Genomic DNA, 16,366 nt, shown 5'->3' with positions numbered 1-16,366 from the left:
TCGAAACTGCCAATAATAACACACACCCTGATCGAACGGTATCAAAGAAACCTTGGGCCATGGCTAATTCTGTTTTCACCATCCATCCCACCAAAGCAGATTACAACATTCTTGGTCTCATCAGACTGGAGATTTCCATTTTTTTGTGTGAAGTTGCTTGGCTGTGAGGCAAATCAAACCTGGCGTCTTAGGTTGGCTGATATTCTTCACGCTCCTCGACTTCACCTCATTGAGTCAAGATTGGTCCGATAAGAGATCCAAGATTGGGATTAAATACCCGGGACAAAAACAACAACAACAACGTGTCTCTTTTGCTCTCTGTTCGAGACAAGCATTTCCACTCGTTTAGAAATAACACCGAACTTGGAACTTGGAAGGGAAGCGAGTGAACTGACAGGAATTCAAGCAGATGAAGACATGCTATTATTCTTGTGGCCTATCAGCGGGGTGTAATGGGGCAAAAACCCCAAAACGAGTATTATTACAACACACCTGAGGTTTTCACTCGCTTCGAAGCAACGTTGTCATCAATGAATTGAATGGCTTGCTTGGCCAGCCTGGATTCTTCGAACCCACCCTGTTCCCCTCAATGTCCTTTGTATGTGTCAAACGGGCACTTAGTCAAGCCCGTTTTTGAATGGGCGTCTTCAGAATTTTGTGTGAGCTTTTCTGCGGCTGCTCGATTATTTATAGTATTGAGTGAGAGTTCGTGACAACAAGTTTCTCACGACCAAAGTTGGTTGGGTAGGGTACTCGGCTGACCTCGTGGTCTGTGGATGGAATGATTGTGACGGCGATGGTGAGAGCATAACATGCCAGAAATACTTGGACACCTGAGGCCAATTGAGTTTCTTATCTTTCCATCTTGTGCAAACAACAACATTAACGCCCTCCATCTAGGACCGACTTGAATCTGAAATGTCTCTCTTATGGTTGGTTGTGTCACGTCAATGAGCATCAGCCGAACGAGACCAAATACCATTGGAGAATTGGCCGAACCATTTGAAAAACAATTCACATTTCTCTCTTGGTCTTTGGTCGATTGAGATTCCTTGGGTCATTGGCACTCCCTTTTCGCCGTTGTTCCAGGGTTTAGGTTTGGTGGTCTTTGGGAACTGACGGGTGTTGTTCCTTTTAGGTTCCAAAGTTATCTTTAGAAATTGAACTACCCGCATCGATGTAGAACATGACTAGATGGGAAAAACTTGTTGAACGCCGGATAAAAGTAGTGCAAACAAAGTGCTACTTTTTGGAAGATTTTCACGTTTTACAATTGCCTCGCACAGATTTGTGCGAATTGACACACTTGTTCCACGATACAGCTAAGCCATTTTGAAAATATATCACTTGTTGAAGCACCCTTTGACATTAATTATTTCATTGTTCTGCGCATGTGTTTCCGTAGATTTTCAAAAATACTGGGCTAATTTGCTTTTGGCCATTTATGAGTTAATTTAAAAAAACTTTTTAAGACATTTATCTTTATTGCCAAAGGATGAAATTGTAATCAATCTAAAGGCTCGTTTGAATTTAGAACGTCCCCAAACCTCAAAAAATCATTGAGTTAAGAAAAATTGTAAAAACGAAGAAGAAAAGTTATAATGGTTTACGGTTCATGATAAAGGGAGTATTTTCATTTTTTAAGCAACAATCTTGCTTAGCTTCAAGGTCAGAACGTAGAAAGAATCAAACGTTTAAAAAGAAGATTGAAACGTTTGCATATCCCCAATATCCCCGAAACGAAATTTCTCTTTATTTTGGAACGGTAATAAGTACCATTCCTAATGGATGCCATACCTGCGCTCTTGAGGTCCGAGTAAAACAGTTTGTCCAATACATCTATGAATTGAATGTGTCACCAAGAGTGGGAGAGTGACTGTTTGAATGAAGGGAACGAGCGACTCGGTTGTGAAAGGAAAGATGATGGGGTCCGTGGTGTGTGTTTGATGAGTGAAGTTCCCCATTTCAAAATCTAATGGCAAATCTGTGTTCGAAAGTTCTTTGGCAGCTCATGAATAATTGATTAGCGAATGGAAGAAAAATAAAGAGGGATTCACTTTCAACTCCTCCCGAAAGAGCAACGCGCAGACGGCAAAAGGATGTGGCCGTCTTGTCGTCTGTCAAAACAGACAAGGTTTTCAAACCTGTTCCATTCCCACACTTCTGATGGATCCGGACGTCTTGAATGAAAATTGACATGGAATCGAATCAAGCGGATGTCATGGTGCAATCGCATATCGCTGATGTGGCAGGCTTGCCATGATTAATAACCGAACTGCTGATCTGCCACATTTGTTTCGTCTGGAGGAGCGGAAGTCAGAACTAGTAATCCTCAATAATCCGGAAGGGACCGAATGAAAGTAGCCCTGCTCTAGACTCTCCGACGGTGTAACCTGAGTTTTTAATCCTCAGCAAGTGATATCCATCCCCAGTCCCGCTTCCCAAGTCATTGCCTTGGTTGCTTATGGAACAGTTCCTTCTAATTGGTAGATCGGATTGACGATAACTGAAAAGTTCGTGATAGATAGCTAATTATCGAGTAATACCTTACTGACAATGGACCCTCTTGATTCATGCCAGCTTGAATCATTGCTGAGCTCGGGCAGGTTCTACGATGTAAATATTGAGAGATGAAATTGAACAAACCGTTTCTCTTTGAATTTAAACATTACTTAAAAGAGTCTCTTTGTTCTAACATGCCGTTTTCTCTTTTATTTCCTTTTCAGAATGACGCATGGCGACACTTCAGCACTTTGTTACTCTCGCATCTTAATCTCTTCAAGTCTTGTTCATCACCAACACCATGAATTGGGACTCGTTTCAGCGTGTCCCGCCAACGCCAAATCAATACGATGTGTTTTACGACGGCTTTGGTGCCAGACCATCCGCGACCACCACGATACCAACAGACAATCACCAACATCATGGCATTGAAACATCTGCCCCGCCACGCCACCGACAAGAATCAGGAACTGGAGGACGAGAAGAAGAAGAAGAAGAAGAGGGAGAAGGAGAAGGAGGAAGATTTAATCCCACATCAGTCGGGTCTGGATTTCAATCATATGAAAATGAGACATTCTCAAGGCGAGAAGAAGTTGGCGAGGGGTGTGGCAGATGGCCTTCGACGTTAATGTATCCCAAAGAGTGTGGCAGCGGATCATCCATGTCGTACAATGATGCAAGCCTCTCCTACTTTAGTGGTGCCAATGAGCGCCCCGGTGATAATGGTGCCAATTCCTCGAGCCACCATTTGAGCCACACTGACCGCACCAGGTTTGAAGGAGGTCAAGGAGCTGGTGGATCGGAGAAGGACAAGGAGGGAGAGGCGTCCGCGACTCATTCAAGCATTCATTCAGTATTGGCCTCGTCCACTAACGCCTCGTTTTCTCAGCCTCATTATCGCCCAAATAATGCGAGCACCCAAGATCTCCCTCAGGCCCCGTCGAAATCAATGCAGCAACCTCATCATCGTGTTAGCCATCTGGCGTACAACAGCCATCATCATCACCACCACCCTCACCACCACCAACAACAACAACACCATCGCCCATCGGGTTACACACTAACCGGTGGTTACGAGAGAGCGCTACAAAATGCCCATTGGAACCACTATAATCAGGATCAGAGCTGCTACCCTAACGCCACCCAGACCTTGAGCGGAGCAGTGGGCAATAAACCACTTCTTGAATCTGACGACAGCAACTTGGCCAAACAGGCCGGTGATAGCCATGGTAGTGGCTTTTCCTTCCGAGATTCGTTTCATTCCTTGTATTCAGGGGGGAAGGACATGGTTTCATCGGACGCCTCGGCCAATTCAGGAGGCTCCCTGACGCCGAGCAACCTCAACCCACTCGGGTGGTCCTCGTCCTCTGTCCTCGGTGGTTTCTCTTGGCCTGGCCCAAGAAGGCCGAGGCAAGAAGAGGAGAAAGAGGAAAGGGAGGAAGGAAGCGAGGAAGGAGGCATGCTCATTCAGGAAGGAAGGCCGCTTCCGCCCTTCCTTCCGCCCCATGAGCCTGGACGGGCCGGAGCGCAGGAAGGAGCTAAAGGAGAAAGGGAAGACCGAGACAACAGAGGGGAACTGGCCCAAGCCTTGGCATCCGGTTTTGGGATCACGAAAGGAAGGCATGAGGAAAATGAGTCGGGGATGAAAAAGAAAGAGATGTCCGCCCACTCTTCCTCTCTCCACACGCCCTCTATGAGGCCTACATTGGCTTTGGACCAACTCTCAGCTCGGAATCGTAGATGGAAGAGGAGACGCGGATCACCGGGAATGGTAACAGAAAAGGCTGATTCTGTTACAAGTTCCTGTTCCTTTTCTAGTGAGGAGAGCTCTTCTTCTACTTCTTTTTCCGAGGCTGAAGACGAGAACGAGGACGAGGAAGGAGAAGAAAAAGAAGATGACGAATACGAAGCAGGAGATGAGGATGGCTGGGGGAGAATGGATGCTAAGATGGCCCCACACTACCACCAACGTCGACTCAAGGAGCTGGCTTTGGAACTGCTGAGAGCGCGTAAACGATGGGGCAAAAACATGAAGAAGAGGAAGAAGAAGACCAAGAAGGCGGCCGAGCCAAGTAAAAGATCCTCGTCCTCCACCTTTATGGCTGCTGACAACCACCCTCGGCCATTCAGGGTGGGAAAGGCTGGCAACAGCATCCAAGAAGAACATGTTGATGATGAAGTCGATCCTGTCCTAACCCCGAAGGGCCGAGACCGAGTCCTACCCAGCAACTCGTCTTCGATTCCGAAGGCAATCCGCAAGACAGAAGAATGTAAGCGTGGGAGAAGCAAGAAGAGAAGAAAGATTGAGCGAATGGAAAGAATTGCCTCGGATCTGCTTCTTCAACTCAATTGGGAAGATGCTGAGCGTGGCGCGAGGCACGAGGCTGCGTATTGCAACGTGAAAAGTGGCGGACGAGAATCGAGAACGAGCAACGAGCACCATGATGAGGATGATGTTGATGATAACAAGACGATGGGAAATGAAGGAGCGAGTGAGAGGAGAAGGCCAACTGAGGCTTTTCTCCATCTTTCCCTTGCTCAAGTCGAGGCCACAAGCCTCCTCCATCGAGACGAGGAAAAAGAGGGATCGAAATTCCCATGTTGTTGCAATACGAGTGCAAGAGGCCAGAAGAGCACGGAAACCTGCGAGCACGAATGCTTTGGCCTCACCGGCAACTCCAAAGCTATCCACGGGGAACAAGGTATGACGACGACATCGACGACGACGTTGACTGCAACAACAGCAGCAACATTGACGACGACCACGATTTCCTCTACCACCAATGTTCCCTCAGCGACTCAACCGACCTCAACAACAAGAACGGCTGAGGGTAACGGGGATAACGGTGGCGGAAGGAAGGAAAATATCACCCCGAATCGGAGCTCTGCTTCCTTTTTCTCACAGTTACATGTGAGAGATACAGCTGAGCGTGCTTCAGATCACTATCTGTCAGAGAAAACATTCGAGTCAAGCCGTTACTGGTCTCAAGTCAAGAGCCAGGTGAGTTCTCAGGACTTCTCCCAAGTGAATCTGGGTACCAGTGATTTAACGTCCCACCCAAGCGTACCCGATGTGAACGACCACTGTCCATCACTCAGAGAACGTGGACGACACACTTCAACCACCACCAACGACAAGACGATGGAATTCACCGTGTTCCACCACCCACAAACCTCGCCCATCATCAGCACTGTTCACGCCGCTTCTGCGAGCAATTCCTGTGATTACGTTAACTTTGGTCCCATTCAAGCGAGTCTCTCGGATCCAGCTCATTCTTCCTCAACCACAACAGCGCTCTTTCAGCACCAACCACAGCATACGCCATTATTTGCCCATCATGGACCATCAGGGTCCACCAATCAAATTGACCTTCAGTACCCGCCGCAAACTCAGGCACCCCATGTGCCAATCATGTTTCAGCCCAATTTGTGCGTCATTCAATCCGGAGTGAGTCCGGGTCAATGTTCCACGGACTCGGGATACTACGGCGGGGCGGTCACCCCACAGCAGCAGTTCTATAGCACGGATATCATTCTGAACAATGCCAATCTGACTAGCGTGTCAATGAGTTCTCAGACCAATAGCCCGACCACGTCTTTACCCGAGGAGCCGTGTTTGGACGAGACTGGAAGTCAAGCCAGTTCCTCATTGCCCAATGGAGAGCTTCATCACTACGCCGATTCATCCTGGACGCCCCCCATGGATTGTAATAATGATCCCAATCGTGAGAGTCGCCTGTACGCCTCATCTCAGTCGTGTGACTTCCTTCCCCCCAACTCCAGGACGGCCACGGCCACTGGTGGTAACCGTTTCGATGAATCATCCTGTCACAACGGGACGAGAGGAACTGGGACCACCCACTGCGAGGACCACGTCCCTTCCTCGCCGGGTTCCTCGGTCTTGGGTTCGTCACCCGATGATGACCTGTCGCAGCTGGTGGACCAAGTTTGATTCCATCGAAGAGGAGTCATCCTCCCTCAGTTCCCAATCTCCATCCTTGGCTCCCGGATCGAGTTCCAGTTCGGCCACATCGTGCTTCCATTGGCCTCAATTCTGTTGACCTCCGGGAGTTGTCCTTTATGTTCGAGCGGTGGTTTTAACACCGGGAATGGTGACCAAGGGTAAGTGTTCCATTGTTCCTCAAAAGCAAATCTGTGTCCAAAATGAATACTTCCCCCAAGAAAGCGCCCTTCCCCCCCCCCCCTCTTTCTCCTTCTTCAAAGAGGTCCCTATTGTTCATATGTCAAGTAGAGCCAATGTGGTAAACTGAGAGATTTCTTCACTCCCAAAAAGCGACAAGATGAGAGCGAAGCCAAGAAAAAGAGAGAATGCTTTTGGGTTCAAAGAGACATTGGCCAAGCCAAAGTAGCTCGAGGGGACGAGACATCTTATCTTTTAAGCTACGCTGAGAGCACAACAAGCAAAGTTTTCCAAGATGCTTCTTCTTCTTCTTCTTCTTCTTCTTCTTCTTCTTCTCCTTCTTCGTCTTGCTGGAGAATGAAAATGTCAGTCTCATTTCAACTTTTGTGTATTCCATTTGGTCTCTTTTCTACGAGAACAGAGCAAGAGCACTCGCAGCATTACATAGCAGCCTCATCCCAATGTCCTTTAACCCAGGGAGAGCATTTTTGGTTAAAGTTCCTTTTGTTGAATTCTTGCTCCCAAACTCTGCTTTTGTTTGGGTTTTCACTCCCTTTGTTGGCTGGAAATGAGTTTTGAGAACGAAAAAAAACTTCCAGGGGATTCCTGAACTCTCTCCAACTTGTTTTAGTTCCAACAAGTTCGAGGGAGGCTTTTTCGAGATGTCATGTGTTAAAATATCCCATTTGTTCTTCAGTGGCACTCTCGTTCTCCATGAAATGGTAGAGAAGACCCACTATTACTGTACGTAGAACTAGAGTACATGCACATTGAGACTGGGGAAGTTCTCGTCGAGCCTTCAAGTCCATGGCCCCACAAATTTCTCGTGTAAAGTGTCATGTTCAAACATTCAAAGGGACATAGGCAATGAACCGAGTTAATTCATTATGAAGAAAAGTTTTTCGTCCTCGAGAGCCGCAAAATGGGGCCAACAGGCGGAGAATTAGATTTACACCTCAATCGCTTTTGGGAGTTGGGGCAAAGTTTGAGGTTCGGAATTGGGTTAAGATTTTATGATTACACAACCTTGGGATTATCAGAACCAGTTCAGAAATCTCTTTTTAAAAGGACCTCGCTAATCTAGACGGAATCAACCACAGACGAATGGCCCAATATTCAATTTTTTTCTCAATTTCTCTGCCAATTTCCTTGTCCTTTGGACCACAAGGGAACCTCCACGCATCAAACATTGGGCGAGTGTAATCAGCTTTTCTCTCTCTCTCTCTCTGTTTGTAAATGTGCTAGGGGATGAGGTTAACTGACTTTTAAACAATGTAATAAGTGGGAGGTGGGGTTTCCAAAGTAAATACTCTTGGTATCAAGGGATCATTTAGACGGCGAGAGGAGAGAAGGAATGAGAGAGCGAGAGCCTGCTCGAGCATTGGAACGAGAGAATGGAGCATGGAGCACGTGTCGTCGATAACTGCTCACCCTCGGTACATTAAATCCCTTCACTTCATGAAAGGCAATCAGACTCCATGATGGATTCACTTCCCACCGAATTTCAAGCTTCAGGCTGAATCCGTGATGATGTTGGAAAGAGAAAAGTATCCCCCGCTTGACTGAGCTTTTATGGTGTGCTAGCATCCAGCTATTGCACTGCGGACGGATATGTGTATGTACGTCTTGTTAAATTTCCGCGAAATAGCGCACTTTCTCTTCCTACTTCCATATGCAATGCGTACAATTGTATAGAGTGCGCCTGTGCTTGGAACGGGTTGAAGAAGCATTGGGAGTCGGAATTCACTCAATTCAGGGGAGAAAATCCGTTAAAGAGAGGGTGCAATGAGCGCAAGAGAAAGGGGAAAGACGTCAAAGCATAGTTTGTGGTGGATGGAAAAGGGGGAAAGCAGGGCAAGAGTAGTACATTGTAGACTGAAGGGGCACATTGCCATCTAGCTCGTGTCTTCCTTGCCATCCCATCGATCACAGCCACCGCCACCACCGCCACCAACAGTACCACCAACAACTGCCTTTTCATCACAATCAAGTTGGAAATTGCTTGCCTATGCATTATTTGAAGTTGGGAAGGGAACCACTGAAAGGAGTTTGCCGTTTCTCCAATATGGAACAAGCGCGTTTTCGATGATGGCTGCTTTAGGTCCTTTCATCTATATCATGTGGATATTTTTACTAAACTTGACCCGAGTCTAGCCTGGCAAGCTAAACTCGTTTACGAGCTCACTATTACACTCGATCTCCCTCTCTGTCTCTTTTTCATCTCGTTTCCAAAATCCCTTCAAGTCGTTCCACCCTGTTGGATCATAACATGTCCCTGTCGTAGCAAAGTACCATGCATATTAATGGGATGACAGAAAAGATGGACTGCTAGCCAGTTTTCATAGATATAACTACCATAACTATTACTCCTCCTCCTCCTCCTTCTCCTCCTCCTCNCTACTACTACTACTACTACTACTACTACTACTACTACTACTTCTTCTACTCCTCTTTCTCCTACATTTTGTGAACAAAAAACCAAACATAATGAAAAGATCCCTCTGGAAGACTCGTTTTGGATGTTCCCAAGGGACCCCTTTGCTTGACACGCTTAAATGGATTAATTTTGTCCATTGTTAGCGTTTCTAGGATTTAATGAGCATCTTTCTTTTCCTTTCCTCCTTCAGAAGGACGAGTCAAATGCCCGAGGAGCCAGAAGACAACATGGATGCCAATCAAGAAGCCCTGGTAATCAACAAAGGAGAATTGCTTCTTCAGCACCAACAACAGCAGCACCAGCAGCACACCCATCATGTTCCGCCTTTGGTCCATCAAGTTAATCCAAGTGCGAGCACTATTGCTGGCCATAGCCTTTCTTCCACAACCTCGCCATCCTCCTCGTACTTGACCCAACGTAAGCCCAAGCGCTCCATAGGGGTTGTGGAACCCCGGGTGGTGGTGAAGCTTCGGGTTCCCAATAAAGATGAGCAAGACAAAGACCTCAAGAAAGCGGGGCATTCGGTTGGCCCCAGAACAACAACAACAACGATGACCACGATGACCGCAAAGAAGTCGGCGGCCAAGAACAAGTCCATTGTGTCGGGACAGAGGCCAAATCACTCGTCAATGAGTGATGGAAGCGTGGACGTGGAACACGAGCACCATTCATCGGGTTTGACCTCTGGCAAATCGAGGAAACGGGAAAGACGACCTCTCGAGGACGATATACATCGAAAACGGGGTCATAATGAGGAAGGGGAGGATGACGACGACAACAATGATGCTACACAAGAACAGAAGGCTTCCATCGCGTCATCAAGACTCGAACTCGAATTGGGGCCTAATCAAATCAGAAAAGCCAAAAAGCCGAGGATTGCCCCCTCGACCCATTTAGAGGATAACCACCATCAATTGGTGTTGAATCGATTGAGCATAACCAAAACATTACCCGAGCACTTCAAGAGAGCCCTTGAGCGTCGGCGAGAAAGTTCCATACTTGAACCCAATGAGAAGCCATCTCTCTCCAAGACTCCCAACGCTACACGTAATTGTCAGGTTCGCCTGCAAAAACTAGATGTGTGTCAATACGATGACGAAAATGAGTCTGATCGTCATCTTCAGCATCAAACACCACCACCACCACCACAACAACAACGCCCCTCATCGAGGTCTTCGAACCAAACTAGCTCGGGTGATGAGGACTCGGATGATTCCGAGAAAAGCGCCTTTATCCAACACAGTCAGAGTCTTCCCACATTTAGCGACTTGGCAGCCGCTTTCCAGGAGTGTAATCAAAAAGAATCCAGAAGAAAAAGGGTCTCCAACGGAACGACCGGCAATATATCGGCATTAACAATTGCAAAGAGGAGTGAAAAAGAGGGGCGGGAATCTGAGTGTGGCCACGATGGAACGGCTCCAATGTCTTCTTGTGTAGCGGAGAGACCAGCCTCCAGCAGCCTCCAGCAGAGTGGTCCTCCGGTCCGGAGAGGAAGAAGTAAATCATCGGAAAGAGATAGGAGTGCAATAACCATTTCTGGAAGTGACACAGGGAAAAAGTCCACCGAGACCCGACGAGTTTGGGAGGACAAGGAGAATGCTCGAAACAATCCGAATTACTATGCCACCCACTTGCCATCTCAGAAGGTCGACGAGGCCAACAACATCGAGACATCGCCAGATAAACCCACGAAAGCCATTAAGATACCCCCAACCTTCTGCCAACTCTCCTTAGAGAACGTGGTCTTCACTAAAAGGGCACCGAAAGTTAGCTCCTCTCAAAGAGTCGAGGCCAGCCACGTGAGCTTAACGAATGTCGCAGATTCTTCCTGCTCAACGGACACGAATGTGAGTAGTCCAAGAAAAACATGGCCAGCACTTCCCGGTAGAAAAAAGAGAACACAAGGGAGCTCATTAAGCACAAAAAGGAATGAGAGGGGAGCACAACGAGGACCCACTGAACAAGACAAACAAGAAAAAGTTCATGTTGAGGAAAAAATGCCAGAACAGCACGTTCACGTACCAGAGGCCCAAGATATGAGTTCAGGCCATTTTCCCGCAACTGTCGCTACTCCCTGCGAGAGCGGAACTACGAAGTATGTTCCCAACTCCACCACCATTGGGAAACATGTCAGTCTTAACCAAGACTATGAGACGTTATTCAGCCCAATTGAGTCGTTGCAAGGCCATCACGAGGACTTGACTTCGTCCGCGATGAGTCTGAACGATAGTGGGAAGTCCAGCGAAGGTTCCTCCAACCTCTTGGACATGCCCCTTCTGGATGAGCTTGGACAATCGCACATGAGTGATTGGCATGACTTTGTCTCCAACCCACAACGTCAGAATGGTTCACCTTCATCCTCACCAGACAACCACCAAACAGAGGGAACTCAGTCCCGAAATGATGGCTATTTAAAAGCAGTGTCTCCCCATAAGATTCTTTCCGACACGCGAGGCTCTTCGGCCCCTTCTCAAATGATCACCCCCACGCCAGATGGGGCGGATAAAGTCAATGTTTTTAGTAGCCAAGCTCTGCTGAAAAGACGACGGGAAGCAAGGACAGTGTCCAAATCAGATATGGCCACGCAAGCCGTAGAGGAGGATATTTCCAGTCCCACGGACCAAGACGCCACGGCAGACACAATCAAAAACGCATCTCGGCCAACTGTCACTCCGACAATTGCTAAAGAAACCAGAGCTCCTAAGAAGAAGACCAGACCTCAATTCACCTTTGCCAAGGAACCTCAAAGTCAATGGATGTACTGTGATATCGAATCCTGCAATTTCTGGACCCGGAAACCCGAGCGCATGAAGCGACACAAACTGTGCCACACCTCTGGACATCACAAGAACTTCGAGTGTCCAGATTGCGGCCTCAGATTCTACTCCCTACCCAAGATGTTGAAACATGATCGGAAGAAGCACACCGGCATCAAAGACTACGAATGTCGATTGTGTGGCGCCGAAGTCTCTGATATTGGAGTGCACATGAGGGTAGGAGTCTCCTTCTAAGTTTTCCCGGCTCGCTTAAACATGGCCAAAATTTCATTGTTCTATTCCATTTTCAGGTCCATTATGAGCCCAACTCCCATCCGTGTAAGATTTGCGCCCTCAAGTTCAAGCATCGGAACTCTCTCGTCCGCCACATGTGCCAACATACTGGCGAACAGTTTCGTTGTGGGCGTTGCGAGGCCGTCTATGTAAGCCTCGAGGAGCTGAACCAACATATCAGGCGGGAACACCCTCATTCTGATGAAGCTCAGGAGAACCAGATCATAGCCGCAGCAATGAGTGAGAGTGAAGATTCGGACGATCCTCCTACTCCAATGGAGCAACACAGAACCAAGTCCCCCCCTGTAGTAATGGAAATCTCGGTTCCCAAAGCCCCTCTGCCAAAGATCCCAATCAGCCGCATGCCCAACACTCGTCGAAACTCGCCAAAAGTGACCATGTCCAGAAAAGCTACCCAGATGAGAACCACCAATGCCTTGAATGGCTTCCAGACCTCCATCGTAGCCCAGAGCCCTCAGATCTCAGCCATGTCCAATTCAGGAGCTGGACAGTACGCTCTCGCGTTCCCGGGGACCACAGCCACACCAATTTTGGTGGATTGCAACGGTTTTGTGCTCCAAAACCTCACTTGGGACGGCCAAAACCAGTTCCAAACGGCTCCATCCCATCAACAGACTCATCACCAACCACAACACCAACAACAACAGCCACCTGTTCAATACTTCCAGAGCATCAATGGCGCCGTTTCTCAGGGCGGGTTGCAGTTTGCTTCTCAACCTCAGTCGTATTTCTCCTTTGGTAATCAAATTTACAGCACTTCAGTCCCATTTCCACAAGACAGCTTGAGTAATGGCCCTCAAGGAATCCTCGAGATTCCCCACGAGGGGTTTACCATCCCCGTTCAAGATAATCAGATCAAATTTGAGATCATTGATACTCCTACTTTGGAGTCAACGATGACAAGGCCCGCGCTCAAGGAGAACCCTGTCGACATTGCCATGAAAGAGATCATGGATATTCATGTGGTGAGCATTGAGGACAACGAGATCCAAGAGATTGCCAAAGAGCCACTACCATCTGTGCACACATTGAGCACTCATGAAAACATCGTCGACGACGACAACGACGACGACGACGATGATGATGAGGTCATGATTCTTGAAATGCCGTCCTCACACACGGCTCGTCAAGAACCAATAACAAGATCCATCAAATCTGAGCCCATTACTTTCCCCGAGAAAGACGACCAAGACAAAGAGGTGATGAGCTCTAAAACTAGGGGAAGTGAGCATCCAGCCTCCCAAATGAATTCCTTCCAAGAGAACGCGAGAAAAGAACCAATAAAGGAGAAATCGGGCTTGGAGCCACCCAAATTGACCATCGAAGGCAATTCCGTCCAACATCAGTTGGAAAGTTTCTCTTCCAAATTGAAAGAGCTCCGAAACGGCTTCGGTGCATCATCGCCCTACCCCTCATCATCATCATCATCCTCGCCATCCTCATTCGCGGCGCCCTCGTACTCTTTCTCAAGTGGAAGAAGGGTCGAGGAAGAGAAAGGCCACGGCTCAGCTCAATCAAAATCTTCATTGGCGACCCGCGAGAACAAAGACCTCGTCGATCCGTCGCCCCCCAAGAAGCAAGAGTATAAATGTGAGAAGTGTAGCCGAATCTACAAGTACCTCGAGTTCCTGAAGGTCCATCAGAAGCGGTGCTCGGCTTAGGGTCATTATGATAGCATCCATCCATGTATCTATCTATGGATCTATCTGTCCATTGGGTTCATACTAGTATGTATGGCAGTGGTATTCCCGCTCAAGAGTGTGGAAAGGTGGACCGAGTGGCCAGAAGGAGCATTGTCATCAGGCCAGAAACCCCAATGCAACCTCTCTCTCTCTCTCTCTCTCTTGCCTCGTTTCCCCGTGTCTTCGTCGTCGTCTCGTTCTTTCCCAAGTTTCTTCTCTAGATTCCCTTGAGTGGAAGGGATCCCCACTGGAACAAATCCCCAAAACTGCTTCCTTCCATCATCGCTCTATCCCAAACATCTTCTCTTCGAAGGAGAAAAGTTGCTACAATGTGTAGTCGAGTCCCAAAAATGGGAACGAAGCAGACTTTCTCAATACCGGGGGGAATACAAGAAGATAGACGAAAAGAGGAGGCAAAAGCCAAAGTGAATTGAAGAGTGGGGAGTTCCCTTCTTCGCCTGGCCTTCTTCATCGTCGTCCTCCTTCTCCTCGCTCTTCTACTTTGCTTTTTCGAACACAGAAAAGAAAGAAAGAAAGAAAGAAAGAACGAACGAACGAAAGAAAGACAGACACCAAAGTAAGGGACGAACAAGTCGAAAGAAGGAGCGAACGAAGGAACGAACCAACCGAGAGGAGTTGAGTGCCTAAAAAGGGACGGGTATTCCCTCCGGACTTACTTGTTCAGACGTTTCAGTGGCTTGTTGTACCATCCATAGAACGATCCACCCCTCCCGTCCCTCTTCTTGTGGCCACACTTACATACACTCTTCTTCTACAGTTGTAGACCTCTCTCTTGGGCTCTCTTTCTCGTTCTCCCTCACTCACTCACACATACACACACACAGACAAGCTCACACACGCTCACACACGCTCACACACGCTCACACAAGCACGAACTTCCAAGCTTCCAAGCAGGTCTTCTTGGACCAAGAATTTGGTGGGACCGCTCAGGAATGGCAGAGAGAAGACCAAAAAGAAGAAGATGATGAAGGAGATGGAGATGGTTGAGGGGAAGGAAAAGTCGTGCTCAACATCTTTGGCTACGTTTTCTTCGCCTTGTTGATGATGACAGGAATGAGAACTAAATAGAACGCGCAACTCGTCCCCTCTTTCTGGCTGCAGATCCGATCCAGCCTTCTGGGTAGGATCATTTGGAACAAGTCGAAAATGCCCTGGTTTTTACCTCGATCCTTCGGTGGAAGCAATTTTATTCATACAACCACAGACGGCAATGTTCCACGGGTTAAGAAGATATATCTGTGATATAACGTAAAACACTAAATGCCAAATTGTACCATGTAATTCAAAGACTCGTGTTCCCTTCTCCCGAAAAAATGAGGGGATTCAGTCACCATCATCATCCACTTATCACTTTGATGTTGTTTACGATCTCGCTTTCACCCAATATATCTATGAACAATATACCCAACCATCTCTCTCTTACTACATATGTAGTGCATACAGTACGTGTTATTGACGGCCCATTTTGTCTTTTCCCCATGGAATCAGGTAGCGGGTCCACAGTTAACAAAGCCTGAAACCTTCTTAGATTAGATTTGTCTCGGTTCCTCTCGAGGTTTCCCCTTACTCGGCTCTTGATCTAATTTGCCTCAGTTTACCAAAAATCTCACACACTAGTCGGCTGTTGGCGTTGCTTTGGGCCCTTAATGCAGTGGCGCCCTTCTTCGACGATGGAATGGGACCTGATTTCAGGGAGGGGGGTCCAGTAGGATGACCACTTGCATTGAGAATCACGATCCAAAGTCTAGGACTGAGTTCCATCCATCCAAGTGCGAGTAAATGAAGAAGAGGGCATTCAATTCATGAAGTTTTTGTCGTCTGCGCTAGTTACGAGCTGGGTAGGTGTTAAAAAATGTCACATTTCGGTTGTTGGTTTAATCAAGGATACCTATAACTATACCTATTAAATAAAGTTATCTTTGGTTTAATCTATAACCAGTACATGGCGTTCACATAGCTCTTTGAAATGCCACCTCAGACAATTGAATAATGACTGAATTGTTATCATGCAAAATATGAGTAGTCAGTTAAGTAGGGAAAACATTGGGTATGATGGAAAATGTCACAAAACAATGTGAACGAATTCAATGAACAAGTTAAATTAGAATGCATGCATAAGCGACAATCTTATTGATCGAGGCACATCTTTTAATTCTTTTTGAATAGAGGTTCATGCTACAAAGTCATCTTTGAATGATTTTGAATTCGAGTTCAAAATTCGCATTCAAGTTTATCATATGTAAAAAAGGATTGGAATTCACGATAAAAAAGATCTTACTCCTCCAACGTAGGAAAAAGTTCAAAAAGGTCTTCTTCATGTTTTTTGGGTTGCTTTTCTATCTTTCCGGTCTTTTCCATGATTAAAGCCAAATTTGAATTTGAATTGTCCGTATCAAGTACCTCAAAATCGCTTTCCATGCCTATAGTCTTTGCAATTGCCATTGAACCATCCAATTTGGTTGCCTCTTCCTTTTAGCAAGCATATTTGGTGGATCACTTTGGACTGAACACT

At 47.1% G+C, this 16,366-nt stretch overlaps 1 protein-coding gene across 1 annotated transcript; it reads left to right on the top strand.

The window, feature by feature from the left end:
• Nucleotides 1-6,455: 6,455 nt before the first annotated feature.
• Nucleotides 6,456-15,482, top strand: LOC131881010 (uncharacterized). Its single transcript, XM_059227755.1, has 3 exons — nucleotides 6,456-6,624; nucleotides 9,271-12,073; nucleotides 12,148-15,482. The coding sequence occupies exons 2-3, from the start codon at nucleotides 9,284-9,286 to the stop codon at nucleotides 13,810-13,812; spliced, it is 4,455 nt and encodes a 1,484-aa protein (XP_059083738.1). The 5' UTR covers nucleotides 6,456-6,624; nucleotides 9,271-9,283; the 3' UTR covers nucleotides 13,813-15,482.
• The last annotated feature ends 884 nt before the right edge of the window (nucleotides 15,483-16,366 follow it).

This window comes from Tigriopus californicus, chromosome 5 (genome assembly GCF_007210705.1).
Source record: "Tigriopus californicus strain San Diego chromosome 5, Tcal_SD_v2.1, whole genome shotgun sequence".
In the NCBI taxonomy this organism is placed as follows: Eukaryota; Metazoa; Arthropoda; class Copepoda; order Harpacticoida; family Harpacticidae; genus Tigriopus; species Tigriopus californicus.
The sequence above is the reverse complement of the archived record's forward strand: the minus strand, read 5'-3'. Positions and strand labels throughout refer to the sequence as shown.

Bases quoted from the DNA above. Each gene is read 5' to 3' on its own strand.
- LOC131881010 (XM_059227755.1), top strand. From the start codon at position 9,284: ATGCCCGAGGAGCCAGAAGACAACATGGATGCCAATCAAGAAGCCCTG. The intron at 12,074-12,147 runs GTAGGAGTCTCC...TTCCATTTTCAG, and splicing joins ATATTGGAGTGCACATGAGG to GTCCATTATGAGCCCAACTC.